We start from the raw sequence: 27,005 nt of genomic DNA on the forward strand, positions 1-27,005 counted from the left end.
GAAGCTGCAGTGGCCTCATCCCATGTGGACAGATACGAGTTACACTCGAGTTGAATTGGAGGGAAACTGCAGGGAATTGCAACACCATCTCCCCGTGCAATCAGATGCCGTCATCCTAATCAAGTCATCTGAATCACCAAAAACCTTTACAGATCATCCACACCCTATCAACTCATCCCCACTTCCCCTCAACCACCGACTAGATTGTAAGATTGCAGGAGCAGGGCACTCTTCTCCTTTTGTGCCAGTTTGTTGTTGCGTGCGCGAGTTTAAATTTATTCCTGTGTTTTCCCTTATTCATAAAAAATAAAAGATCTGTAGTGGAAAAACTTTGCATACTTGTGGGCATATGGATTTTGTGTTTTCAGCATGATTATGGAATTGAACTTCCTATATGTGTTTAACCTGCTCTTGTGTAGTATTGTGTACTCTGCCACTCATAGGTTATGTGCAGGGGCGGACTGACCCAACAGGCACAGCGAGAGTTGGTGGGGCCCATCCGCCAGTGGCATTCCTGGTCTGTATTGTGTACCGCGCCATTGATATCCCTGTGCTCAGCTTTAAAGCCACGTATTCATCTGGAATGGAAGGCAGACAAAGACAGAAAAAGAGGAGAAGGAAGAGCTGCACGAAAGGAGAAAGGTGCAGGAAAGGTGGGGAAGACATTGTGAGAGTGTGAGAAAGTGTATGTGTGAGAGTCAGAGAGTAATAGGAGTTAATGTCTGAACGGATGCTTCGCTCAGTATTAAATGATGGCAGTTATGCTGTACCACTGTGAATTACTTCCTCAGTATATAGTGATGGGGCTCATGCTGTACCACTACCAAAGTCTGGCTCAATATGAATGAACGTGAATATAGCTTTGACAAAACCATTGATCAATTTGTCGAGATGGAGACACCAAGGCAGAGGATGCAAATCCAGTCAATTCATGAAATGTCTGCCCTGGTCCACTGTATTGTATGAAGCAGAAGCATATACCATTACCAACAGCTCAGCCACGAAGCAGTAGACCATACACACTGGACAGAATGAGGCTGCCAAGTGCTGTAGTGCACAAAGCAGTGTTCCCTAGAGTGTTGTCTCACGCTTCACTATCTGGAAGTCTGCTGGCCGAAAAGTGCCTAACGTAAAGTTTAGTAGAGAAGATGTAAGGGTCAGGGGCTAGTGGCGATAACCTACCTGGTCCCACAGGATGAGATCTTTTAACTCACTGGCATTCTTTTCCCAAAATCTTTATCTTAGTTCACAATGAAAGAAGAGGAGCAACATGATGTGTTGTCATAAAGGATTTTTTTTTACCTTTTTCAGACATGGCCACTTTAAAATAGCTTCTTCTGAATTATTATTTGCCCCACATTTGAAGCAACAACATCCCCGAAGCTTCAATTTACATGTCATGGGGACGTCTGAAACACAAACAAATGTTTTATATAGATGTCATATGACCCATCTGAGACTTGGTCATATATATATATATTCAAAAATGCATTCCCAATGTGATGATGAGGTTGTACTGAACATGGCACATAGAAAATCATGCAGTTCTCACCAAATGGTGTAGAAAAAAATAACATAACCCCAAACAGCTCAGCGTGATGTTTAAGCAGGAAAACGCACCCAAAGTTTTACACGACTCACACAAAGGGCAGCCTTCAGGTCTATATATAAAGGCTGTTATTGATATTTTTTTTTTTTTAAATCCACTTGCTAACTTATTACTGTATTTTAAGCTCAAATAAAAATATTATTTTTAGAATGAGACTTCTCCTGTGAGGTAGGAGCATTGATTTGCAGCAAGTAAAACTGGTTTTACAATTAATACCATTGTACTAAGTATTATATTTGTTGTCAGCTGGGCCTTTCCTGGCCAGGATTCCACTTGTGCTATAATACTGTGGTACAGGCATGTTTCTAAAAGGGGTGTCCAACCAAATGCAGGGACCCCACCTCCAAAAAATATACCCCTTGGTGTTTTCCACGACAGGGTAGAGGGAACACAGATCTCTGCGACCAGCTCCCTCTGGAAAATGAACAATGACGCAACAGAGAATGACATCATATCTAGACACTCAGCACAGCGCAGTGCAGTGGCACATGGCAGCAAGACCGTTGTTGAAACACAGACCTTCATGCTGTGGCGGGCAGCACTGGGTAAGCAACAAGGGTCTTACTTCACCACCACAGGAGTGCAAAACAAAAAACTACAAGTAATAGTTACAATTATGTATTACTATACAAAGTAAGGACAGCCTTGGTTAAAAAATAATTTGCAGTTTATTACCACATTTCTATTGTTTCAGATTTCCTGAGATTGCAATAGATACAAATTTGGGGATCTGTTGATTAGTCCTTTTTGTTTTAAATTGCACAAACATGGCATTCTTACGTACAATTCTTGGTCATTCATGGTCATATTTCATGTACGTCCATTTAAATAAAAAACACTTCTACTGCTATCAACGGATCCCTTTTTTTAAATTATAGTTGTAGATCCTGTTCTCAAAAGAAAATTTCAAGGCATGCCCAGTTCTAGCTTGTGAAGCTACCACTGTCTGGAAGTGTCAGCCACCTGCTCTACAATTTCACCTGTTCATAGGGACCAATCCATGCATCTGCCAGTTCCCTCAATGTACTGTAGCGACGCTGAAATACATCATCACTGCACTCTGACAGCAACCGTGTGATCTGGTCAGTCAACAAATCCACATTTGTCTTTTTTGCAGGCATATCCATGTTGTCACCCTTCATGATTTTCAGGGTGTCCGTGGACACAGGAAGCATGAATTCAAGTGCTTGCGTCTGCTTCCACCAGGAATCTTCGAGCATAGCTTGTGTCAGAACTTCCTGGTTGGCATTGAGGACAGTCAAGATATGGCGGCAGGGCAGTTTCATGGTGTTGTAGAAGGGACAAGTACATTTCCTTTGGTACTGCCAACTTACTTCCTGAAGGTTCTCTAGAAACTGGACATTTATTCCATCCTCACTTTTGCCAATCAATTGTAAAGATTTCTGTGCCACAGACAACTCTTTCAAACAGAGATCGAAAGCCGCAGGTATGCAGATACGGTTCAGTGATTCACAGATTACTGATGTGCCCTCAGTATCTATTTCAGACTCTGTAGAAGAAATGTGAGCCGACGTGGATGTTTTATCTTCCTCTGCCAATAATACCTTATCTTGAGGGCCGCATGGGCGCACGTTAGGCACACCCCTCCCGGCAGTTTGCACCTGGATACATTTAAGCAAAGAAGACAGAGCGTCCTCTACCTTGGGTTCCTTGCTGAATATCTGGCTAAATTCTCCACTCACATAGTCCATCATATGAAAATACACAAGGCATTCAGCCCAATTCCTCCATCGATGTAAGGCCCAAATTCGGTCTACCAGTAACCAGTCTAGTTTTACCTGCTCCAACATATGTGGTTTCAAAAACTGGTGCAGGATTATGTGCATGTTCCTTAGATTCCCCTTTGTGGCTGAGCACATTGCATTCTTCAGAGCATTTAATAGCAATGACTCGGTTTGATTGGGCAAAGACAATCTGCAGATATTTTCTTTAAAGTATTTACATACATGGAAAGCAGAAAGGACAACCTCGGCTGATGGGAATGCTTTAGAGATCGCTTCAGCTCCATTAAAATAAGGGTCCACCAGAAATACACAGACCCTAGGCCAGCAGGGATTGAAGTCTTTGAAGACGCTGAACATTTGAGCCAGTCCTTCGGGCGTCTCATCAGTGATGGCTATATGCACAATTTTAACCATGTCATGTTCAGTTGTAAGAAAGGGGCCATCTACCACAAAGGTGTAAAGAGCTTTCCCATTCTCGTTGTAGGATCGGACCAGCAATAGCACTTCTGGAAAGTGCATGAATACCTTTCCCATCAATAAGGTTTGTATATTAGCATGGGCCAGCTCAGAATTTTCATCTAAATTAAAGTTAATCTGCGAACCAGGGTAAATTCCCAGGAAACTGTTCATTAATTGTGAAGCCATTGCCACAACTCTCTTAGAACATTCAGCACCTGTTAATATATAAAGTTGTATTAACAAAAAGTAACAGAAAAAGAATGTTTTACAACTGCAATCCCTTTGTGTTTGATGACACCAGTTGGGTACCCAAATACTTACTGTAAATTTTGGGTGTTAGGATAAGCATTTTTTTTTAATAGTAGCTCAACATAAGCTCTGCTTACTAAAGTTCCTGCTATAGTGAAAACATTAGAACATTTGAACTTCAAATACCTTGATATCATCCCACTGATACAGGATTATTCTCAAGCAGCTTTATTACTCCATGCCTGTTTAACTCAGAGACAGGAAGCATCCTCTGAAGCTTGGTATAAAGGGGAGATCCCAACGGGATATCCATATAAAGATTTACTAACTCTCTTCTGGATCCCGACTAAAAAATGTTTTGAGATAATGGAAAATTCTATCAGTTTAACATTAAGACATCTTCTTATTTGTTGGAATCGAATTAAAAAGCGTGCAGGGTTAAAGGATAAAATTATAAATACGCTTCCTCTTTGTCTTATAGAAAGAACTATTGGAAATCTGAACTTAAATCTTTGGAGACAAAAAGGTATACTCAGGATAGAACATCTGCTGGTGCGAACTACCATCAAATCTTTTTCGCAAATCCAAATTGAGTTCAACCTTCCAACTAAGGAACTTTTTAATTATCTAAGAGTTAAAAGCTTCTTAATAGATTCTGTAAATTCGAATCAGATCCCAAAAACACAAGAACTTTTTTCTTATTTAATTACAGGAAACTCTCAAAAAAAATTACTTGCAAAATCATTAAAATTGATTACCCTACTTAAAAAAGACTATGGCCCTCCGGCACTAAAAAAATGGGAGAATGATTTAGGAAGACCAATAATCGAAGAGGAATGGAATAAAGCACTGAATTTAACTTATAAAGATATCCATTGTTTAAACCTCAACGAGTTGCAATACAAAGTAATGAACCGCTGGTACTTTGTGCCGACATTATTAATGAAAATCTCTTCTAGGAATATATCTAATTGTTGGAGATGTGGTTGTACTAAAGGTGATTTTTTTCATATATGGTGGAATTGTTTTCCACTAAAGAAAGTTTGGATGAAAGTTTCATCCAAACTTATAGATTTTTTTGGCATCCATTGGAATCTGACTCCAGACAGAGCTCTATTGCACCTAAATCTTCCTAAAGTGTCTACTCAAGAAAGGAAATTTTTATTACACCTGCTGACTGCTATTAAAATAACAATAGCTAGAAATTGGAGATCCTCAGAACCAATTCTTTGGGAAAAAATTAAAACCCAGCTTTTATATCAATGCCACATGGAGAAACTGATCCTCTCCCAAGAAAGAAGAACTTATGTATACCAAAAACATTGGGAAAAATGGATCAAAATACTCCAAGAGGGAAAATTAGATTGATAATATGTACAGTCTTTGGTATATTATAGTTTTTAGCCAGAAATATTTTGTAATAATATCTTAACGGCTACATAATTGTTTTCATATATGTAATGATATTTATTCTATTTATTCTAATATTATATCTTAACTATTTAGATACATAAGTATCGGATCCAATATATGTCTTGTTTTGTATATGTAAAGTCCCTTTCTGTCTTTTTCCTTTATATGGTAATATATGTGCCAATTAAGGTAAAAATGTTTAAAGTTTTTTGTTGTGAGTTTTAAAAAACAATAATAAAAAATATAAATTAAAAAAAAAAAAAAAAAAAATACCTTGATATCAGTTTGATGATGACTTCAAGCAACTCATAAAACATTATTTAGCACCAATCATTGCTAACTCTGGAAAGACTGGATACATTCATGTTACTTGCAAGTCATTCATTTAAGCCGATTTCACACCTTTTTTCATCCAATACCATTTATCCAAAATCTCATGTTTTAGCCCGTGTCGGTCACCAGAAGTAAGTGTGTAAAAGGGACATCCAGCCATCATGAGCACTGTAATGCGTATGATGGCTGCACGGCCCCATTACATTTCAGTGTTTGTTTTGCAAATGCATTGGCCGAATCTGCAGATTGTATGAATCTTTCCCTACCCCTAGCTAAATGCAGTGCAAGCCGAACACCTCCCTGCATGTCATATACTTACCACCAGTCACCTCCTGTGTTGGGGTGGGAACGCCACTGGGGGTCTGTATCTACAGTTGGATCAGCAGGCCGGTACACTGGAAAATTGTCTGATCCCTGCTGTCATGTAGGGGATCAGATACTGTGCTGCAAGACACCCCCAGAAAAACTCCCCTAAAATAATTTGAAAATGTCCTTTTGTGGGCTACAACTCATATCACACTCAGCCAAGCTCAAGACTCTTACATTAATATATAGTCCGGATATTTTGGCCAGCCCAACTACTTTACTGACAATTATCATAGCAACAAAGTACCCTCAGTTCCCGAGCACCGTGCTTGCATTACATCACATAGCAGCAAACCCTTGTGTTAACACACGTGTGTTAATGTGAGATATGTGTTAATGGCTACACACTACACTACACAAAGCTATATATTATCTAACAGCAGAGGGAAGATATCTCTATAGAAGCCCAATGCACTCTCCAACTGAGATAGGTGCCAGCCCCAGTTGTTTGTTGCAATGATTACTCACCAAAGTGACAGGAGAATGAGCCCACTCATTCACAGACACGACACAGCACCCGGAATCAAACACTTCCGGGTTATATCAGCATGTGACTCTCGTGGTCACGTGACACAGAGACTGTGGAGGAAAAATGAATGTATAAGAAGCAGGGTTCCGGTAGGCTGGTGGTGGAGCAGCAATGCATCATATCTTGGCACTCTTTCGTGTTCGGGACATTACAATGTGTTTTATGCTACTTTGACAACTTGTAGGTCATTTTTTAACCCTGTAAAATGTAAAGTCGTGTTACTAAGTACACTTGGAAAAAAATCTTAATTTATACACATTGCATACATAGAAGTGTCTCTTATTGTGTGACCCCACAGTATTATTAACCACATAAGAACATCTATTTTGGCATATCATGTAAATCAAATAAATATATTGTTCACCCTTATACACGAATGAATCGGATTTTTTGGGTACTCAGATAAGCTCTATACATTTTATAACGCATGCACTAAAAATACTTTTAGGTATATCTTTTAGTTGTATTTGAGGCTGTGATTTTTGTTGATCGGTAAGTAAATGTAACTCATGCATTAGTTTGTCCGTAGTATTGCTTGTTTGGCTCCTTGCTGTATGAGTAAACCCCTCATTACTGCTTTGTCAGCAGCCAAAGTGTTACTAAGAAAATCTGGCTTGTGTTGTTAATCACAAAGTCATCTTGCAATTGATTCTCCATGAGAAAGCTGCTACAGAATAAAACTTACAGAAATAAACACCAGGGCCCCCGAGATTGGTTCGGGAAGTCCATTAGTATTGTGGCTATCAAGGGTGCGTGGTCGAACCAGGTGATTAACCACTAAAAGACCTATGACATGCCAGACACGACACGCAAAAATGGTCACTTAACGACCAATGACGTGCCTGGCACGTCATGACATTAAATGGTGTTCCTTGATGTCTGGCCCCTCCCCGGTGTGTCAACGTCTGCCATACACTGTTTGGCCTCCTAAACTTAAATGGTGTCGCTGAAATGCCTCAATAGCGAGGCATTCAGCGACACTGAACACCCACCCCAGGACGCGCTGTGAACGCTCAGGAGATGTTTCTGATATTGGGGTGTTTTTTGACAGTGATGAATTCCAGGACCGGTAAATCTAAAAATACAGACTGAATACATCCAACCTATGCATGGAGGGTATCACTGTACGCAGGAGATGTTGGTGAACATACCATTATTTGAAATATCCTGTGGTGTCAAGTTTTCGAATATACCAGGTTCAAAGATGTGCCAATAGGATGTCTTTTTTTTTTTTTTAAATTAGTCTAGCCACATTGTTCAGGATGGATTGGAGCCTTGAAAGGTGGGAGAGGGGTAGGGAGTTACAATAGTCCAGGTGGGATATCACAAGGGAGACTGAACTGCAATCTGACAGTATAGATATAATCAATTTAGAACCTTCTCAATACCTTACCACTTGGTGCAAATGAAAACACCCAAAGTCAGTTATCGGTGAAATGTTTCTGATGTCATCTCCAAGATCAAGCAGAAGAAAAATACTTTTTCTGTAGGATTTTTTTTCCACAAATCTTTTTTTGCTATGGGATTATTCCACATGTACCTAATGCCATTTACCATATTTGCTTAATTATATAAGACGGCACCCCAAAATATGAATATTAATTCAGGAAAAAAGAAAAAGCCTGAATATAAGACTACCCTATAGGAAAAAAAGTTTTACCAGTAAATGTTAATTCACATGTAAACTATTTTTTCATATTTCATAAAAACTATAATTGAGAAAAATTCTCAATTTCTTGTTTTTATTGCCCCCAGTTATGCACATCTGCTCCCAGGCTTGCCACTCTGCCCCCCCAGATATGCCTTATGCCCCCAGACACGCCCCCCAGACTTACCAATGCATCCCCAGACTTGACCCCCGTGCTCCAGCCTCCCTGGTGTCTAGTGGGGGAAGCCCGGTGGACGTCTGCGCGATGGTTGTAGACAACCTCTGATGCTGCCAGGCACTTCCGCCAGGGCCCTGGCAGAAGTGTCGGATAGCAGCGGAGGTTGCCTGTGCGCATCGTGCAGACGTCCACCAGTTGCCAGAGAGGAGGATCCAGGTCCCCTGCAGCGCTGCGGGGGATCTGGATCTTAGTCTTGTAGTCAGACCTCTATTTGGGGTCGGATTATACAACGACCACGAATATAACACGAGGGGTATTTTTCAGATCATTCTTATATTTAAGAAAATACGGTATATATAAAACAAATAGACAGAATTTTAACTCCTCTGCGTCAATGTGTACTGCATAAAGAGAACATCAGTGCTCGGCAGATAATATAGGATAGAATCTTATGTGATGGGACTGGGAGTAATCAGTAAACTAAAAAAGTAATCATACACGGGATGCCTGAAGCCACAATTTACTGCCACTAATCCTTTTTAATAAAATATGCAGATTGAAACAGAGTAAATAACACAAAACCATTACTTTTCCTCTCTGGAAATTTCTGGGCCAAGAAAGTTTTGTCCTCTGAAGTGACTACAAATTTAGGAGGGCGTTTTATCTCTGAATAAGTACATAGTTCTATTTATTCCTACAGTAAGCAAAGTGCCAGAAAACAGACAACCAAATACACACCAGGGCAGGTTCTGCCACACCGACACCCAAACACACACACACACACCAGGACAGGCTCTGCCACGCCGACACCCAAACACACACACCAGGACAGGCTCTGCCACACCGACACCCAAGCACACACACCAAGACGAGCTCTGCCACACCGACACCCAAACACAGGCTCTGCCACACCGACACCCAGACACACACACCAGGACGGGGTCTGCCACACAGACACCCAAACACACCAGGACAGCCTCTGTAACACCGACACCCAGACACACACCATAAAACACTGAAGCATAAAAAATTATTTTCTACACTGCTTTGTCATTCACTGCCCCTTTTGTATTTTTGCTCCCTTGTGTTTTGCTGTCCCAGCCAGGCCCCCTTTACTATTGATTAGTGTCCCCCCAGAACCTTGTGCATTGCCCCCCCTTTGTGCATTTATGCCCCCTCACCCTTGTGTATTGATGCCCCCATCCCCATTCTATAGGTTAATATAATGCCCTACCACCCTCTTGTCTATTAATGCCCCCACTGCCATGTGTATTTCCCCCAGTCACACACACCCCTGCTTATATTTATTTTATAATGCCATAACCCAGCAACCCCCTCTCTTATATGGCTCCACTTTCCTATAACCTCTATTTTTTGGTAATACTTTAATTTTTCTTTTTTTCTGCTCTCCTACCACGTGATGACCCTCTCATCGCCACGAGGAACACCTTCTGTGAGCTCGCCCCCTCGAACATCACGTATTCAAAGCGGGCGCTTTGAATGTGGTCTGCCAGCGCACAGACCTCGAAGTTCGGCGGGCCGCACTTGGACGCACCTTCACAGCATGTTTGCTGAGAACCACCACCTCCTGTGACAATGCAGCGATGACATGTGGTGATCCAGTGGCAGCAGGCTTCTCTTCCCTAATGTCTAGAGGCAGTATCTACAGCATGTACAGCAGACATGTATCTACAGCACATGTGCATAGAGTTAACACACCTCCCATGTGACTTTCTCCTGCTTATAAAAGCTCCTGCCATCCGGAGGATGAGGCTCAGTTGTTTATACAACTAGTGATAGATCACCGTACAGGGCAATCAGGCTCCCAAGATCACCACTTTTCCTTAGGTTGTTTCCTCCTTTATTTTTGTATATGTTTTGTGAAATGCATATTTGTAGGTTCTGACAAAACTTTAGGGTTGAGCAACCTCTCCTGCCACACAGGGGTCTCATTAATGGTCTCTAGAGAAGGGTTTAAATTGCTCATTTGGGTTAAAATGCAGTGCAGTCCCATTAATTGGGTTCTTTGATGTAGTGGCGGTATAAGCAACATATGGCCATATAGCGTGATGGAATCCACAATATTTATGCCTTAGGTGTTTTTGAATTTGCCTATTAGAATTGACCAATTGTACATGACCTCGCCTTGATAATCTACTCTTCTAGCTTTCATCCCTGTCCGGACTGATTTTAAAGCAGGCCATTAACTTTGCTTATTGGATAGTTTAACATACTGTGTACGACCACCTGTTTAATGTACTCTGCTAATGTCAGACCTGGCCTGCCACTGACCTTGTCTCCTGGTGGTTTCTTTATATTGGTCTTTCCTGGCCTTCAACATTTGGTTACTATTCACTCAAATGATGCTGCCTTTAATTAAAACTAGAAAACAGAGTGAAGTGGAACCGTCATTTGGATAAAAAAAAAAAAGCAATGTATCACACGTAAAGGTGCACCATCCAAACACCATCTATCAACCAAGAAACGCCAAAGAGTAAACACACACACCTTAAAAACGAGTGTGTCTTTCAGAAGCGTGAAAGTGCTGCCACCTCTCACATGATTCTAACTTTCTAAACATTTCCATTCACAATTGTAATTATATTTCACACCAGCAGTTTCATCCTTTGGAGAGACACACTAAGTTATATTTTTGGGGTGTTTGTGTGTGTTTTCTCTCTTCCTTTGAATGTCCAACCTTGGTGGTGTTACGCAGCAGTTTGCTGGATCAGTTCTTAATCCACTTCCTGCCTTTGCCAGCTACGGATGGCTCTGTTCTTCCTGTGCAACAGTTGATGGCAGGTGCAAGGTGGTGGTTATTTCTGCACTAAAACTTCCTGTGACCTAGATCAGAGCATTAATCCCAACACCAAGAACAAACCTGTTCTATACCGCGGTCCACTGTCTAAGTGAGAATCATTTATACATACACATCCACCTAGTGAAAATCTAACTCTTATTTAAAGTAAAATATCGTACACAAAAATTTGGTAAAAATCTGCAAAATATAACTGAGAAAATGAAAAGAGAACATTGCTTACAGTTTATTTATCAGTAAAGTGAAACAATTTACTTTTGTTAATAAATAAAGGATTTGATTCTGCTGGTCCATTTCAGACACTATATATACACATATTTCTTTGTGGTACAATAAAAAAGGTGCCAAACCATGGTACACATTTTGCATGAACGTCAACTCATAACGGGGTAAGCATCCGAGCTGTAAAGTTCAAGACAGCCATAATTCTCATCACCCTCTAACTGCTCCTTCTTCACCCACTGATATGGCAGCACTTGCTCACCACTGGAATCATCACATTTGCCCCTGCCTGGGCTAGATTCCTTACTCCACAGGTCTACTATCATTTGCAACGTGGAGAATCTGACGGAGTGTTCTGATCCCTCACAATGCAGAAGAAGGTTAGAGAGCTCCTTGGTCAGACTCTTGATTTTAAAGTCTCTATGATTCACAGCATGCTCCGTCTCCGTTATATCCGGTTCAGTGGCACCGTGCCATGCTTCTGAATTTGATTTCTCAGATTTCCTTTGCCAGCTAAGACTTACCATGTCTGGCTCAACTGGCCTTTTCTCTGCATAAAGAATGCTCAGTATGTGCCGACACGGTAACTTGCACCTTTTGTTGAAGTAGCACGTACACGACTGTCCATCAGCTGACACCAGCTGTGGCTCCTCTAGAAGCTGGACACTAATGAAACTTTCTTGTGTATTTATTAGATGCGCAGACCTCTGTACTGTCTCCCATTCCTTCAAGCATAAGAGAAATCCAAGGTCACTGCAGTGCTCCTGCAGAGACTCTAACATGGCATCTGCTTTACTCTGGTCCTTCATAGAAACCACTTCAGGATCTGGATTGTTGGTGCAACATACTGTGATTTGTGGGCTATACGTACAATAGCTCACAGGGATTACAGTTTGGTTCGGCATGTTTTTCTTGTCAGGCTGTGCAATAGAGTCTGTGGCGATATGCTTCTGGTTCGCTTCAGATATGCTGTCTTTAATGATCAATGGATTGTGAAAAACCACAAGAGAGGGAATAGCCATGGGTTGCTTACAAGGTTTTAGTTGGGGTTTTACATGGTTTACTCTTTTTGTGGGCTTTGTATTCGGTTTGGGGGAGCGTAACGAGCCATTGCTCTGACTCTCCAAGCCTTTGCTGTTGAAGCAGTCGGCGTATTCCACAAATTGCTGGATAACGGATATCATGGAACTCTGCTTTGCAAATAAATTAGATATCTGACTAGTCGCCGACTGCAGACTATCCATGTAGGTCCTGCAAGAATGCAGGCCTTTCTTTACATGCATGTACCACAACAACTCACAAGAAAACCAGTTTTTACACAAATAATCATAGAGCTCCTTGTCCATTATATGCCGAAGTTTTTCTGACAGACAGGACAGGTTAGCAGGAGATGTGCTGAAGATTGCGTCATCTATGAGTTTTTTGAGCCATAGTTTACTGAGGCACTTTGCCTTGGTTTTTTTCTGAATAAAACTAACTGTATGGTACATAGACAGCAGCATTTGAGCAGAAGGGAACGCTTCCTTAATGACCGAGTCATGTGCAAAGTTTACATCAGTAAAAATAATCTTAACCTTGGTCCAATCAGGATTGAAGTACTGGAAGATAGACAACATTCTAGATATATTGTTAGTATTATCCTGCTTAACAAAGGAAAAATGAACAATTTTCCCCACTCGTTCTTTACTCTCCACCAAAAAAGTATATAAGACATACCCTCGTTTTCTGTGCACTCTGTGTAATATAAGACACTCTGGAAACTTTACAAACATATCAGACATTTTACTGGTTTGGAAGCTCAACAGTTCAAGTTCGTGATGGTTCCTAATGTCAACTGTGGCTTTGGCTCCTATATCTTTTGAGATAAAGTTTTGCATTAGGTTTGCTAACTGGGTGACAGCCTCTCCAGAGATTTCTTCAAGAAAGGTCTTAGAAGTGGTAGCCTCTTCACAGGGAGCAGGACCACTAACGCTGGTCTTTGAGGTAGTCATTTCTTGTGAAGGTACCGTACTTTTCACACACCACGATTGATCTTCAACAACAAGTTTGTCGGTCGCTGGTACAGCGCACGTCTTTTTTAATGAAGATTCTGAAAGCATAGACCCATTATGTAGCTTTTCAGTAGGAAGGATCGATAAAGAGGGATGCTGCTTTTTATCTCCAGTATGAATATGTACGTTATTTTCTTCCTTCACAGCCACAGTATGAGTATGTACGTTATTTTCTTCCTTCACAGCCACAGTATGAATCTGTACGTTATTTTCTTCCTTCTCAGCCACAGTATGAATATGTACGTTATTTTCTTCCTTCTCAGCCACAGTATGAATATGTACGTTATTTTCTTCCTTCACAACCAATCGATCAAGCTTTTCATCATACTGCAGAATGAAGTATGCTGGGCAGGTATTCTCCTGAGTCTTCTTTTTACGTCTGTGTCCATTCAGCTGAGAACAGCAAAACTTTACATGGGTGAAACTGTAAAACAGAAAGAGAAAACCAAATTAAATATAAGCTTACTGTAATCAACATCAATACATATTTGCATCTCAGTCCATACCTGAATCCCAATAACAAAAAAAACCCCAAACTGAATTTCCAGCTAAAGGCATCCTAACAGCTTAATAAGATCAGAATTTAATGCCGTTTTAAAATACGAGTATATCTGTTTTATTACTATATGGGATCGGTCCACAGCTTAGCGTTATTACAGCTGTATACCAAAACTATTGCTTATACTTTTTTTTCCCCAGTTAGTTGCATTTGAGACAGAGAGGGATACATTCACTAAGAAGAGTTGGCACATAAGTTGTGGTTTTAACTCTCCCTCCCTTAACTATTAATTCCGAAGGACCAAGCAGAGCTTCTATAACACATAATTTAATGCATTACGATACTTTGAAGAAACCTTACTTATTAAACTATACATTATACATAAAGTTGGCTGCTAATGATGTATAGCGGAGTCAAGAAGTTGACACGCAATTCCCTGGCTTAAGTGAATAGACCCAACAGAGTCTGAACCAAACATTAAGTCACCATGAATATACAAGGAATTAAAGCGGATCCCAAGAAAAATAAGTTAGAATAGCACATCACTTGTTTTAATTAGTAAACAGCATTACCTGGATTCACTTGGCACAATGTACTAAGAAATACTAGCATTACATGCTCTTTAACCCACTGACCTCTGGGGTTGATGCATTGCATCCTCTCCACGCAGAGGCTGGTAATGATCTAGTGGTCCTAAATGGCTAGAGTGAAGTTGTAAAAGTGGTGTTACCATAGCAACTACTGAACCAGCCCAGTGGCTTGGACTGCTTAGTTGGTTGACAGAACCCTTGCCTTTCACTATCATATGAAAGCTTTACCTGTGTGTGATATATATATATATATATATATATATGTTAATAAAACCGCTTACATGACATCTTGTCGTATGTCAGCGTGATGGCTCCGGTTGTGGCACCGTACAGACACAGTGTTCTTCATGCTGTAGCTGGTCTTGGTCTCTTCTCTGTATTCATTAAAACACTCCTCGAAGTCCTCGTAGTTGATGAAGCAGCTGCCCAGCTGCATTGTTGCCGCAGGTTTAGCTTAGTAAACGTACCTGTGATGCCAAATGGGACAATAAACACGGAGTGCCTTTCACAGAAGCATTCGCCGTACGCTCAGTTGTCCATCATCGCGTGTCAAAACAAACGACTGCTTAGCGGTACCGGTTTCAAGTGCAGATATTGCCACAACGCAAACAAGTTCTTTGTTGTGTTCCGGCTCTAGGCCCACTTCCGGTTTTAATGAATACACCCCCGCCGCATGGACTTTTGATTCGGTCCCCTTGATTGAATATTTCATCTGGTTAAACACCTATACTGTGGTTTAACTCATGATTACGTGGACATATGCTTCCAATGGGCAATCCCCATTACTGTGTGAAGCCACAATAAAGAAATAAATACAAAATACGAAAATCCTACCCTTTTCTTTGGACGCGGCGTATTTATATAATTTATATATATATATATTTATATAATTCCCGGTTGAGCTACGCCCATCAATATTAAAACACACTAATATAAAAAAAAAGGAGTGGGTTGGGCCGATATCCACCATTCGTCGCACCGATTTCTTATCACGTGATGAGAACACGCTGAGAAAGTTAACGTCCAGCCGGAGACTCTCCAATGGCAAAGGTCGAAAGAAACGATCGCGAAGAGACCAACCATTCACAGTTTGAGCGGAAGACGTTACATCACCTACGGACTTCGTGCGTCGAACGTACAGCCCTTCGCTCTGGAGCGAGAGTCCAAAGGTCACGTGAGGGTCTAAAAGTCACGTGATAGAAACATGGCAGCCTCCCTGCAGCCGGACGATTTGCCGGAGCCAGAAGAAGCTAATAACTCCGATCTGAGAAGTGTGCTTGTCACCAGTGTTCTAAATTTAGAGCAGTTGGATAAGGATCTCTTCAGGTAACGGCGAGAGGCGGTCTTCGTATAGAGAAAAGAAACAGGGAAGCGGAGATGAGTTTTTGACAGTTTATGACAGTGACTGTGCAATGGTGAATAGGCGTTTGTGATTCATGGTGAGCCTTGGCATCTCAAGAGGCAGTGTTACCTATGGGGAATATATGTAGAAGAAGGCAATGGAGTAAATAAACCAAGGTTTATCACTCAGATGAGTTAATGATCATTTCAATGTTATAAAGGTCTAATTGTTTGTATTCACTTATTGATGATTTAGAAATTCATATTCTTGTGTGTGGTAAACGTTGGGCACAAACGGTATAACTGGCACGTGTGATTATGGAACTTCACTACAGATCGCTGCTAAAAGGTTCAAAGACCGTGGCTGCTGTCATTTGAGTAATTATTTTTTCCCCACGCAGGGGCTCTCACCACTGGGTCCCCGCTACACAGAGGTTGTTTGGTGGTCAGATTGTGGGTCAGGCGTTGGTGGCAGCGGCTAGTTCTGTGGATGAAGATGTGCATGTCCATTCCTTGCATTGCTACTTTGTCCGAGCAGGTAACAAATATAAACATCCTGTAGCTTTATAGTCTTGCGCATGCGTGCTACTGTGACCGAAACCCACCGGGTGTTTTTATTTCCTAAAACGGATGACCTTGAAAAATACACAGATATTGTGTTAACAAAATATACATACTAGGTTAGGGTACCTTAATAGCCCGTGAAAATGAAAAAGCTGGATGGGATTGCACAGAGAAGAAACATAGGATTTGACAGCAGATAAGAACCATTCAGCTCATCTTTCCTGATGTAGAGACTCAGACCTGAATCGGTCCTTAGCCATGTCTTAGATCCAGGATAATGTTAGCCCATCACATGCGTATTTAAATTCCCTCACTTAGCCTCTTCCAATTCTGATATGAGGCTATTCAATGTATCCGCCACCCTCCCAGTAAAATAAAACTTCCTTACATTACATCTAAACCCCTGACCCTCCAGTTTTAGACTATGGCCTTTTCTAACTCTTCTCCTCTGACTAAGACTAAATGTTATTTACCATATTTAGAAAAGTATCCGTGTCTTATATTTAGTAAACCACTCACTAGATGGAATCTATTTTTTTTTAAGCATTGGAAGAAAATGCATTGATGAACCTAAATTAACCCATTCTGGTCCAGTGACGTACCAGGTACATATTGCCGAGGTGGGCTCATTGGTTCTGTAAAGTACCTGGTGTGTCATGCAAAAAAAAAAAAAAAAATGCCCAGATGACTGGGCAGACCAACACGGCCACCCTATAGTCTATAACTGTCAACCAGCACGATCCTAGCGTCACCCCTTATGCTATCAGCTAACCCATATTTCTCCAAATTGTCTCCACATTTTTAGATATTTTTCATACTAAATGATGAAAAATAAGCTGAATAAAGACATAACAAAAACTGCGCAAACATGGTAAAAAAAAAAATTAAAAAATAACCCGGATCTGAAGGGGTTAAAGGTTGGACCATCATACCTGCACTAAAGGCATTAAGTAACTTTTTGTTCTGCAATAAAATACCTTTTTTGAGAGTAAAAAAATGCAGAGCGGGTTGAGTGCGTCGGAGAAATGTCAGGCTAGAAACAGACATATACCGGCTTCAGACAGCATACATATTTAGGCTTAGACCTTTGCATTGTATGAATGTATGCACGCAACAAATGCATTCTTAGAATGATTGTTTTTTCAGATATATGCACACTGATGGGCACTATAACCATGGGTTAACAAAGGGTTAACAGTCAATAACTACCCCACACCACAAGGTTTGCCTCGCTATGTAAAGCCTTTTACTAAAATGCTTACTGTGTGTATATCATGTCCTCTTTCTACCCCCCACATCAGGTCCATATAGCTCATGCTACTTTTCTGTGTACACATTTTGACAAGATTTATGAACACCTTATACATCTGAAGCTTTTTGATTGTGCCCACCTGTAGGCGACCCCAAAGTTCCAGTGCTGTACCAAGTGGATAGAACACGCGATGGTCGCAGTTTCAGTGTGCGTTCGGTGAAGGCGATACAGCATGGCATGCCGATCCTGACATGTCAAGCTTCCTTTCAATGTTCACAGGATAGCCCCCTGCAGCATCAGTTCACAATGCCATCCGTGCCTCCTCCAGAGGATCTCCTGACCCGAGAGGAGCTTATACAAAAGTATTTACGGTAATTGGCTGCATTATAACATATTGCTTTCATTGCGCAATCCATCTGGGAAGGTGGTACTGTCTTGTCTCCTGCTGGACAAAGGCTTTACATATATACTATCTGTGCATTCAGATTTGTACAGATTGCAAGTTTACAAAATTCTAGTAAATTTGGCAATTTGTACGAAGCCCTCAAAACAAGGCCAGACCCCCACGAGTTCTACTAAAACCAAGCAAAAAACTCTGAATCTTCATCTGAAGTTTGTGGTCCACTTTCATTCATTCATGTGTCTGTACCTTCTCGGCCAGCTACTTCTGCATCTTCTATCTTCTCCATTCTGTTTTCCATCTTTAATCCTTATTCTGGTCTTTTCTTTTTCCGCATCTCCACAAACAACTCGGCAACTTCCACCAAAACATCACCGCGCCGCCATATTGCCCTCAGTTGGTGCTTTCGTGATGTCCCCTTCCCCGATTGGGGGGGTATCGTGAAGGACGTCACAGCAGTGCCGCCATTTTGGTGGAAGTTGGCGGGTTTTATCTGGAGATGCGGATGGAGAAAGAAGATACCAGGTTAAGGAATGAAGATAGAATAGAGTAAATAGAAGGTAGGGAAACATTTACAGCGTTAACAAAGATGAGAGTGTAAGAGAGTGAATGTGGGCGCCGGGCAACAAATTTTTTTCCCAAATTAAAAATGCAGAATTTTCAGCCAAGCTGATTGGACAGGGAACAAAAATTGATGCCCAAAAACGAACTGAAAAATGTGTCAGAATCATTTTTGGCCCATTTGCACATGTCCATTATGTATATTTATATATATATATCTCCTCATCCCAAGATGGGTCAGGCAGTTAAATACGCCACATATTTTTTGTGGCGTATTTAACTTATTTATTCATCCTCCTTTTTTAGGGATCCCTCCCTGGTGGAGAAGCACAGGCTAGGTCTCAACAAGATTCTTGCGCAAGAGGTTCCTATCCAGATTAAACCTATTAACCCGCCAGACATGTTCCACCGCATGCCTCAGGAACCGCGCCAGATGTTCTGGGTGCGAGCCAGAGGATTAATTGGTAAGCGAGTATAGGGGAGTTTACTGAGATTTTGCAAGCTATTTTGAATATTATTTTTGGAAGTGTATGGTATTTGAAAAACAAAACCAAAAACTCTTTGTCATTCCTCATGCATGCTGTAAAATTCTGGAATTATCGGCATCACTGGGGCAGGACAGTCATGCCCAAATCTCAGTTCCAGCCCATGGTAATCTATATCTTTCAGTAAAATTGGCACAACCTAAAGACAAATTCCCTTTACTTTCCTGTAAGCTGCTTCGTAACCATGGTTATTTAAAAGTAAATACATTTATTTATTTATATATATATATATATATATATAATGTAGCCAAATATTCCCAGTACTTTCACTTTTCCCCACTGAACTAACTAAATGTATAACTGAATTGTAATTTTGCTGCTTTAATTTAAAATTGGATGCTAACAAAGAAAATAAACATTAAAAGTTTTGCTTTATAAATGGTGCAGGAAAAAAGTAAGGATGCAAGAAGTTTATTATAAAAAATATAGTTAAGGCTGTAAAACAGTTATTGTTAGAGTTTTCATGCTCTAGTATTAAGTGTATGTGTTATTGTAATAGTCTGAGTGTAGAACCATTGTGTAGTTAACTGGTTTTATTCCCTTAGTTTGTCAACCTATAGAGTAATGCACTGTCCCACTAAGCCAACTGAATATTTATAACTTGTGATTTAATTTGATTAATTATACTTCACTACATAAAGTACTAACGAAGATATATAATTTTATATACAAAGTGTAGTAGAGTTTAGAATAATTAAACATTTCCCTTTTCTCCTCAATTCCTATGTCTTTAGGACCAGGCGATATGAGACTACACTGCTGCGTAGCTGCCTATATCTCTGATTATTCTTTTCTGGGTACGGCGCTGCTTCCTCATCTGCACCTCCGCATGCGCTTCATGGCATCACTTGACCACTCCATGTGGTTCCATGCACCATTCAGGGCAGATGAATGGATGCTGTATGAATGCGAGAGCCACTGGGCAGGTAAGGTATTATTGGACTGTAAGATGCCAGTAAGCAAAGCAAATTAGACCTCAAGCCAGAAAGAGTATTATAAGAGAGCCAATGCTCGTCTTGGACAGGCGAAATAGCAAGTCTGCAGTGCTACGGATGGGCACAATCAATTTGTGCAGAAAATCACTGGTTCTGGGACTGATGTTGAAGCATATAAAGTGCAGGTATTCTCTCTTAAGTAACGGTCACCCTTTTTTCTCCCAATCAGGGAACTGCCGTGGGCTGGTGCATGGCCGATTGTGGCGAAGAGACGGGATTCTTGCAGTCACATGTGCTCAAGAAGGTGTATTCCGTGTCAGGCAGGAGGAGAATCCCAACAGCAAGTTGTGATTTAAAAATAGCTGTGGACCTACATCTGATTTCAGTCATACAACCTGTGCAAACCTGAACTGAAATTCTGGTTAATTTGTATATAATTTGCTTAAAGTAATAAATCTTATTCTTATCTGGTGATTTACAACAACGGATTTTTCTTCACTGTGTAAGAATCTTTCACCACCATGCAAAAAGCCCAACACCCCAGGGTGCTTATAAGAACAGCAGAGAAGCTATGAGGTAAACTTCCTTCCCAAGACCGGCGAGTACTGTAGTCCAGCAGGTACTCGCTCGGCTGCTTCAACTAATGGTCTCTGTAATAAGAATCTCTTTCAGACTGGCTACGTTTTCTGTAGGATGTCCGGCCTCTTGTAACTTCTGCAGCGCGGTTTCTGAATCTCTTTTATCTTTTCCTACTCTCCATGATAGCTGGATATGTGCATGCAGGAAAGGGACTAACCATGGACAATTCGGGGCGACTGTCTCCTGCAACAGTCTTATTGCCTGCTCGCTGTATACTTGTGCTTCTACTAGCGTTTCCATCTCTTGGTGACAAACAACCAGTCCGGCTAACGCTACAAGCTTATGAGCACAATGACCAGAGGGACAAAGCTTCTCTTGCAGATGCCAGATGTTTGTCCATAATGGAAGTGCTAATTTATAGAGACCTGTGCGTGTCAGCCGTTGTGCGTTCTGCATCTCATGTAGATAGAAGAATCCCAGGAAGTGCCCGGACCAACGCAGGACCGGAATGGAGGACACATGGCAAAGGAACTGTTCAAAAGCACGACTGCGTTTAGCAATTGTTTCTGCAGTGAAGTTCCGGTGAAGACGCTTGCGGGGAAAGGAGACGTCGCTCATTTCGTCCGGGTAGTGTGTACGGAGACGCCGTCTCAGCCTTTCTAGGTCAGAATAACGGCAGGAGATACAAGCTGGGGAAGCATCATATTTTCCTGATAGCAGAACGAAGATAGTGTACACCTAAGAGGGAACACATGATTCATGTGTGTGTGCACATTACAATAGACTGGGTCTATAAGGGTTTATTACATATATATTTAATATTTATATACGTTTGCAAGCACAATTACTAATAGATTGTGACTAAATAGGTAAATTAAAGTAGTTCCAGTCAGCCGTATGACATCACAGGCATTCAATTTGAACCACCAAGCTACTTACAAGGTATCATATTGAGGATAAAACCACTGAATAATAATATTTCAATATAGCTTCTCACTGAAGAAGAGCAGGCTTAAGTATGCATAAAGAAGACTGGTTTGCTAGGAGACTTGGATGGTTAATCAGATGAAAGGGATCTATGATAGCCAAGGGTCAAAAGGGGCAAGTATGACTGGTGATGTGACTTCCTGGGTTAGTCAATTACCAGCCAAAAGAACACTTAGATGAAACATCAAAGGTTGTGTTTAAACCCCGATCCACTTACCACGTACTTGGCATGGGCATCGTGCACTACGTTGGCCTCCGTCACTTCAAATGTTAGCCTGATGGGCATAGGATGCTGCTGAGCGTTTGCCCACATCTCCCTTAGCTGCTGTGTTAAAAGGGTGCGTTGATGCCGTTCTTTCAGTGCTCTAGTCTCTAAGGTGAAAGTCATTGAAAAGGGTCATGGTATAAAATGAACAATCCATCTCTTCTGCTAGCTAGCTTTAATTTATCGCATACCACAGATTTCTAGGTACTTTTTTCAGGTTAACCTCACCATATCACTTACAGATCATGTTCTAGAAACTAATTTGTTAAATAACGAATTACATTAAAGGGAAACCACCACATAGTATGTTAATTACTGTAATCACAGCGTAAAATATACCTGACTCAATGTTGATGACAGATTTCATGTAAGCGCTTGTATTTTACTATAATTTTGCACCCTCCTCCAAACATTAAAATTAGGCCTTTTCTTGAGATAAAATTAAATCCCTTAATGACACGATTTTTAATACAAACGGCCTTAATTGCCTCCAATTACTAAAGATATACTCCAGAACAGGTCACAGTCCATTGTGACAGGCTATCTCAAACTCCATTAACCTTTGGAAAGGTTTAAATCGATGACTTAAAACACAGGTAAGTATGTGTGGAAGGTGAGCTCAGGACAGTGTGCAGACTAATGCCTCTGAATACCTACTTACAGTAGGATTTACCTTATTTTAGAAGGATAAATATGCCAACTATTGGTATAAGGTAGACTTGTTGTAAGTGACTATTAAAATGCTAAGTATGAGTGTTTGCCATTATATTGTACTTACCTGTGTCATCACTCTCATCAGAGCCGAGACTATCCTCGCTTAGGCTGAGGGTTCCACTTAGTCTTACAGATAATACCTCGGTGTCATCCACTAGTTCTGCGCTCTCCGGGGGCTCTTCGGGAGGCCCAGGTCCCCTTGGCTCTTTCATTGTTGAACCACGGAAACGCTGAAGTAGTTTAAAGGCCATCTGGATAACAGATATGACAGATTAAAACGTGTTCAGGAAACATCAAACTCCTTATTGATCCATACATCTCCACTTCTTCCAGTTACGCAAACTGCTTTAGGATCATTGTGCAATTGGAGAAGTTTTTCCAGGGGAAAGTTGGCGGCTACTCACAGATACACATTTCTCTTAGTCTCTTACCACCATAGGAATGGACTCATTCAGCCAGACTTGCACCGGAATCACTTTTTGAATCTATATCTAACCCCATAGTATCCAAAAGATTGGCAGGTTGACATCGCTGGAGAAGGCATGTCAAACCTCCACCAAACCTATGCAAGGTATGTTGTGGTTTATACAATTACCACAACATACAACACTTGGTTGTTATACTGGCACTGTGGGTATGATGGCTAATACGGTCCACATTTTTGGCACAAAACCCTTACAAAAACTTGTACATACGATGAACCATTTATTCTATTATTTCACCCCTTATTCTTTACAGATCTATTTTTGGCATGACTAGGATCCTGGGAAGTTTTGTCAAAAAAACATTTACAGAACTTGAATTTCATTGGAGAAAATCTGGTGCCCCCCCCCCCCCCGGGTGACCTATAAAGCCAGACCTCCGCTTACAGTAACCGCTTGCTTCCGCGACACAACTTCCTACTGCGCAAGCATTACGCAACGCTGCTCAAACCCCGATTACGCAGTTACAACTATGTGTACACATTAATAATCTGGGAAGGAGTTCCCCGTACAAAAGACTGACAACAACAGTAAAATAAACCCGATGCTTGCTTAGGATGACCCAGATTACTCACATTTAAACAAATTAATTTAGCATATAAAGGGTATACTGAAAAGTATATTTAACAGCATAATCACAATGTAGACAAAATATTGTAAATTTGTGTTAGTTTAAACCACAATCTGCAAGATCTTCAGTCAACTGCCGAAATTGGAGTCCATGGGCATAGATGCAAGCCAGCTTTCTCAGAGGGAGGCGTGAGAACGGAAATTTATGACAAAAACAGATTTTTAAAAGAAAATCTGAGGACTTTGACTACAGGTTACATACAAAGAGGCACGCCATGTACTGTATGTATACATATATATATATATATATATATATATATATATATAATTTCACATTCAATGACACTGATCATTAACCCCTTGCATGACAAAAGTCCAGACACAATGTTCACCCTGGGATGGCAGGTCAATTTGTGTTGTTTGCTTTACCCAGGGAAACCTAGATATCTTACAAAAAAAAAGTGCCAACGTTTTTCATATCATGTGTACACATAACATTTCTTTCTTCGTTACAACGGAAAAGGTTTTCTTCCCACTTTACCAAAATACAGCAGCGAGTGATGGTGGAAAGTGCCACCACGTATTTCACACGATTGCCAAGAGGACCCAGGAGACCAAACCACGTCTCCCAGGGCACTTCAAAAGTTATTGTAGAAATAACGGATTTAAGAGAGCTTCAAAGAGACGACTCAGGGGCAGCGAATATCTTACCTGCAGTTTACGAGAACTCAAACTTCCATCCTCCTCAGACCTCTCCTGGCAACGAGTTCACTTCCTGCCTGGAGATCTGCTTTCCAGCCTCCTCCTTCCTGTTCCCTTTCCACTGTGCCATTGAGCAACTGGCCTGCCTGCCCCTCCCAACATGTTAACCCAACCAGGCCCACCCTGACCCATCTGAATCCAACTTTATGTGATACATATTTATTATTATTATTATTATTATTAGAGAGACACTATCACCTCAACCCTTGATATCATGGCGTATGTATCAGTCAATCACTGTGTATCTGCCTCTTAAGAGGTGTTCTCCTCTTTAGTTATACTACTAATTAGCTGACTGTTTTGCTCCATTATGCTGCTTTCCTCATTGAGGCAATTGCCTCCCAAGTTGCAATTCTAGACTTGTATCTGCTGGAGGGGTGCCACCTAGTGACAGTTAGTGGAAAGGCAGACAAAATCTTTCCTGAAACTACTGTATGTAATCTGTCATAAAAGGCAGTAGACTAAACAAGGGTGTGATTGGGGAGTGAGGATGTGCACAATGCCACCATTTAGATTTTTTTTCTCAGCAGCCGAGAGAGATGGAGGGCAGTTTCTATAAATTCTCTGCCCTCCGATGAGATGCTTTATGTTGCTTCTATGGAACTGTCCTCTTTTATGTCCTCCTGACATATAAAAAAGATGATTTTGGCTTGTAATAGTCACTTGTGTTATTATCCCACAACCAAGATTTGTGGACTAGGAGTCTGAAAAGATCACCCTTGCTCATCTGGTGACAAAGGAAAGAGAAGCCTGCTACAGGTGGGGCTTTACCTTTTAAACTTTGCATCTGTAACCTGCTAAAGGTGATGATTTAGACCTTAAGTCCAACACAGACGTTCTTGATACTAAATTCCATGTCAGCCCTAAGATGACCCAGTCACCATTTCTCTATTTCTCTACAACATCTTTCTCAATATTCAGTCTAAATTAGCATATTTAATAGGTCCTTTGGCATTAATGTTGAGCCTTACTTTTTATGGTGGCTGGGTTGTTCTTAGACAAGGACCATGGGGATACACTTTTTATACGTTCAAGTGGTACTTGTTGGAGTTATGGAACCTATTTATGGGCTTACCATAATCTATAAAAGCCCCAGAACGAATCTCCACACCACAGACGTGGCTTACGCAAATGCTTCACTTGGGACTCAACTATTTGGACAAGTAAGGATACTGGAAGCCTACAGAAATGCCCATTCGCTATAACACAACATACTGATTTTTCAGGACTTCGCAGCATTGGTGATCTTTTGAGCCTGTGTGCAAGCACCTAACAGAAAGTAACGTACATTTTGCAATGGGGCACTCAGCTAGACTGTGACTAAACATTGAATAACATGAGCATGACTTTTAACTGATTTACCTTTCGCCAGCTGCCCCTCCACAGCTGGTATCTTCATTGTATTAAAAGGTGCACCAAGTGACATCGTGTATGGCACGTCATGTGTTAAAGGTGCGAAGCCTCCGTTGTATAAATGGGCCAGTTGAGGGGCCTAATCACCATACCTAGTCCCAGAGCAGTCTTGCGGCACGCCCCATTCCCCTTCCCCTCCAAAACTCACATGTCCCACAATGTCAGTGGGACCTCTTACCCACATCCCGCAAGGGGGGGCCTGGATAGCCAGAGCCTGAGAGTTTCCAGGTATGCTGATCGCCCAAGAGGACAATCTGCCCCCCTGGACCTGCCGCCCTAGGCCTGTATACATCGCTGGGCCTATTTTCAAAACGCTCTTAAATTACATTGGGGCTCGAAGAACATGAAAGGTTGGATAGTTCATTACAATGTCAAAAGCTGTTTGTTTTTGTGCCCAGTTGGTAATAATTTGTATTGTTTATCAAGTAAGTTGTATCTTCTTAAGGGTTAGGCTGCCAGACTGGTTTTCCTATAATTTAAGGTCTGTTTAAACTGTGCTGTGGGCAGAGACAATCCCACTAATGGTATATAACTGAATGCAGAGCGGTGGTGCCCTCAACAAAGTGGCCTCAGACATGATGAAACTCCCCAATAAAACACAGCAAAATCCTTCAATATTGTGTCGGTAACAACCCGTACCCTGACTGGGTACACCCGACAGACACTGCTTCCTTAACCCCATAGCCACCACTAATACAAGACTTCTATCATCAGGTGGAGCTAGCATTGAAGACAGGAAACGTATAGATAGATAGATACAGCAGCTCCTCAGGAACCTTGGTGGCACTGTAGCATAGCAATACAGTGCTTTACTGTCCTGACAAGGACAGCACCAAGACTTACCCCAATAAAAAGACAGAACTCGTATTGAGGTAAAACAAGGACTGACTTTATTGGGAACAGCAGAGATATTTATACACACAACA

General features: G+C 41.2%; 4 protein-coding genes across 5 annotated transcripts; 1 reads left to right on the forward strand and 3 right to left on the reverse strand.

The window, feature by feature from the left end:
* Positions 1 to 2,258: 2,258 nt before the first annotated feature.
* ZSWIM1 (zinc finger SWIM-type containing 1) lies at positions 2,259 to 6,686 on the reverse strand. Its single transcript, XM_053453405.1, has 2 exons — positions 6,643 to 6,686; positions 2,259 to 4,028 (listed from the first exon to the last, which is right to left on the reverse strand). Exon 2 carries the CDS (start codon positions 3,997 to 3,999, stop codon positions 2,578 to 2,580), a length of 1,422 nt encoding a protein of 473 aa, XP_053309380.1. The 5' UTR covers positions 4,000 to 4,028; positions 6,643 to 6,686; the 3' UTR covers positions 2,259 to 2,577.
* A 4,874-nt stretch (positions 6,687 to 11,560) lies between these two features.
* Positions 11,561 to 15,853, reverse strand: ZSWIM3 (zinc finger SWIM-type containing 3). 2 transcript variants are annotated; one of them, XM_053453198.1, is made up of 3 exons: positions 15,790 to 15,853; positions 14,991 to 15,176; positions 11,561 to 14,044 (listed from the first exon to the last, which is right to left on the reverse strand). In XM_053453198.1, the coding sequence occupies exons 2-3, from the start codon at positions 15,143 to 15,145 to the stop codon at positions 11,722 to 11,724; spliced, it is 2,478 nt and encodes an 825-aa protein (XP_053309173.1). In that variant the 5' UTR covers positions 15,146 to 15,176; positions 15,790 to 15,853; the 3' UTR covers positions 11,561 to 11,721. The 2 variants fall into 2 exon arrangements, with proteins under 2 accessions (XP_053309173.1, XP_053309172.1); XM_053453197.1 differs by lacking the exon at positions 15,790 to 15,853 and having other exon boundaries at positions 14,991 to 15,493.
* Positions 15,828 to 20,791, forward strand: ACOT8 (acyl-CoA thioesterase 8). The gene is made up of 6 exons (XM_053453200.1): positions 15,828 to 16,035; positions 16,452 to 16,588; positions 18,012 to 18,237; positions 19,134 to 19,291; positions 20,107 to 20,298; positions 20,537 to 20,791. The coding sequence occupies exons 1-6, from the start codon at positions 15,914 to 15,916 to the stop codon at positions 20,656 to 20,658; spliced, it is 957 nt and encodes a 318-aa protein (XP_053309175.1). The 5' UTR covers positions 15,828 to 15,913; the 3' UTR covers positions 20,659 to 20,791.
* On the reverse strand, positions 20,783 to 24,656 carry SNX21 (sorting nexin family member 21). Its single transcript, XM_053453199.1, has 4 exons — positions 24,616 to 24,656; positions 22,917 to 23,103; positions 22,091 to 22,245; positions 20,783 to 21,624 (listed from the first exon to the last, which is right to left on the reverse strand). The coding sequence occupies exons 2-4, from the start codon at positions 23,101 to 23,103 to the stop codon at positions 20,944 to 20,946; spliced, it is 1,023 nt and encodes a 340-aa protein (XP_053309174.1). The 5' UTR covers positions 24,616 to 24,656; the 3' UTR covers positions 20,783 to 20,943.
* Positions 24,657 to 27,005: the final 2,349 nt, after the last annotated feature.

Source organism: Spea bombifrons, chromosome 13 (assembly GCF_027358695.1).
Source record: "Spea bombifrons isolate aSpeBom1 chromosome 13, aSpeBom1.2.pri, whole genome shotgun sequence".
Lineage (NCBI taxonomy): Eukaryota > Metazoa > Chordata > Amphibia > Anura > Pelobatidae > Spea > Spea bombifrons.

Coding starts and splice junctions, on each gene's coding strand:
- SNX21 (XM_053453199.1), bottom strand. CDS start 23,103: ATGGCCTTTAAACTACTTCAGCGTTTCCGTGGTTCAACAATGAAAGAG. Junction 22,246..22,916: donor TGATGAGAGTGATGACACAG/GTAAGTACAATA, acceptor CTTTCACCTTAG/AGACTAGAGCACTGAAAGAA. Junction 21,625..22,090: donor ATGCCCATGCCAAGTACGTG/GTAAGTGGATCG, acceptor GTTCCCTCTTAG/GTGTACACTATCTTCGTTCT.
- ACOT8 (XM_053453200.1), top strand. CDS start 15,914: ATGGCAGCCTCCCTGCAGCCGGACGATTTGCCGGAGCCAGAAGAAGCT. Junction 16,036..16,451: donor TTGGATAAGGATCTCTTCAG/GTAACGGCGAGA, acceptor TTCCCCACGCAG/GGGCTCTCACCACTGGGTCC. Junction 19,292..20,106: donor GCGAGCCAGAGGATTAATTG/GTAAGCGAGTAT, acceptor CTATGTCTTTAG/GACCAGGCGATATGAGACTA.
- ZSWIM1 (XM_053453405.1), bottom strand. CDS start 3,999: ATGGCTTCACAATTAATGAACAGTTTCCTGGGAATTTACCCTGGTTCG.
- ZSWIM3 (XM_053453198.1), bottom strand. CDS start 15,145: ATGCAGCTGGGCAGCTGCTTCATCAACTACGAGGACTTCGAGGAGTGT. Junction 14,045..14,990: donor GACATACGACAAGATGTCAT/GTAAGCGGTTTT, acceptor TCTGTTTTACAG/TTTCACCCATGTAAAGTTTT.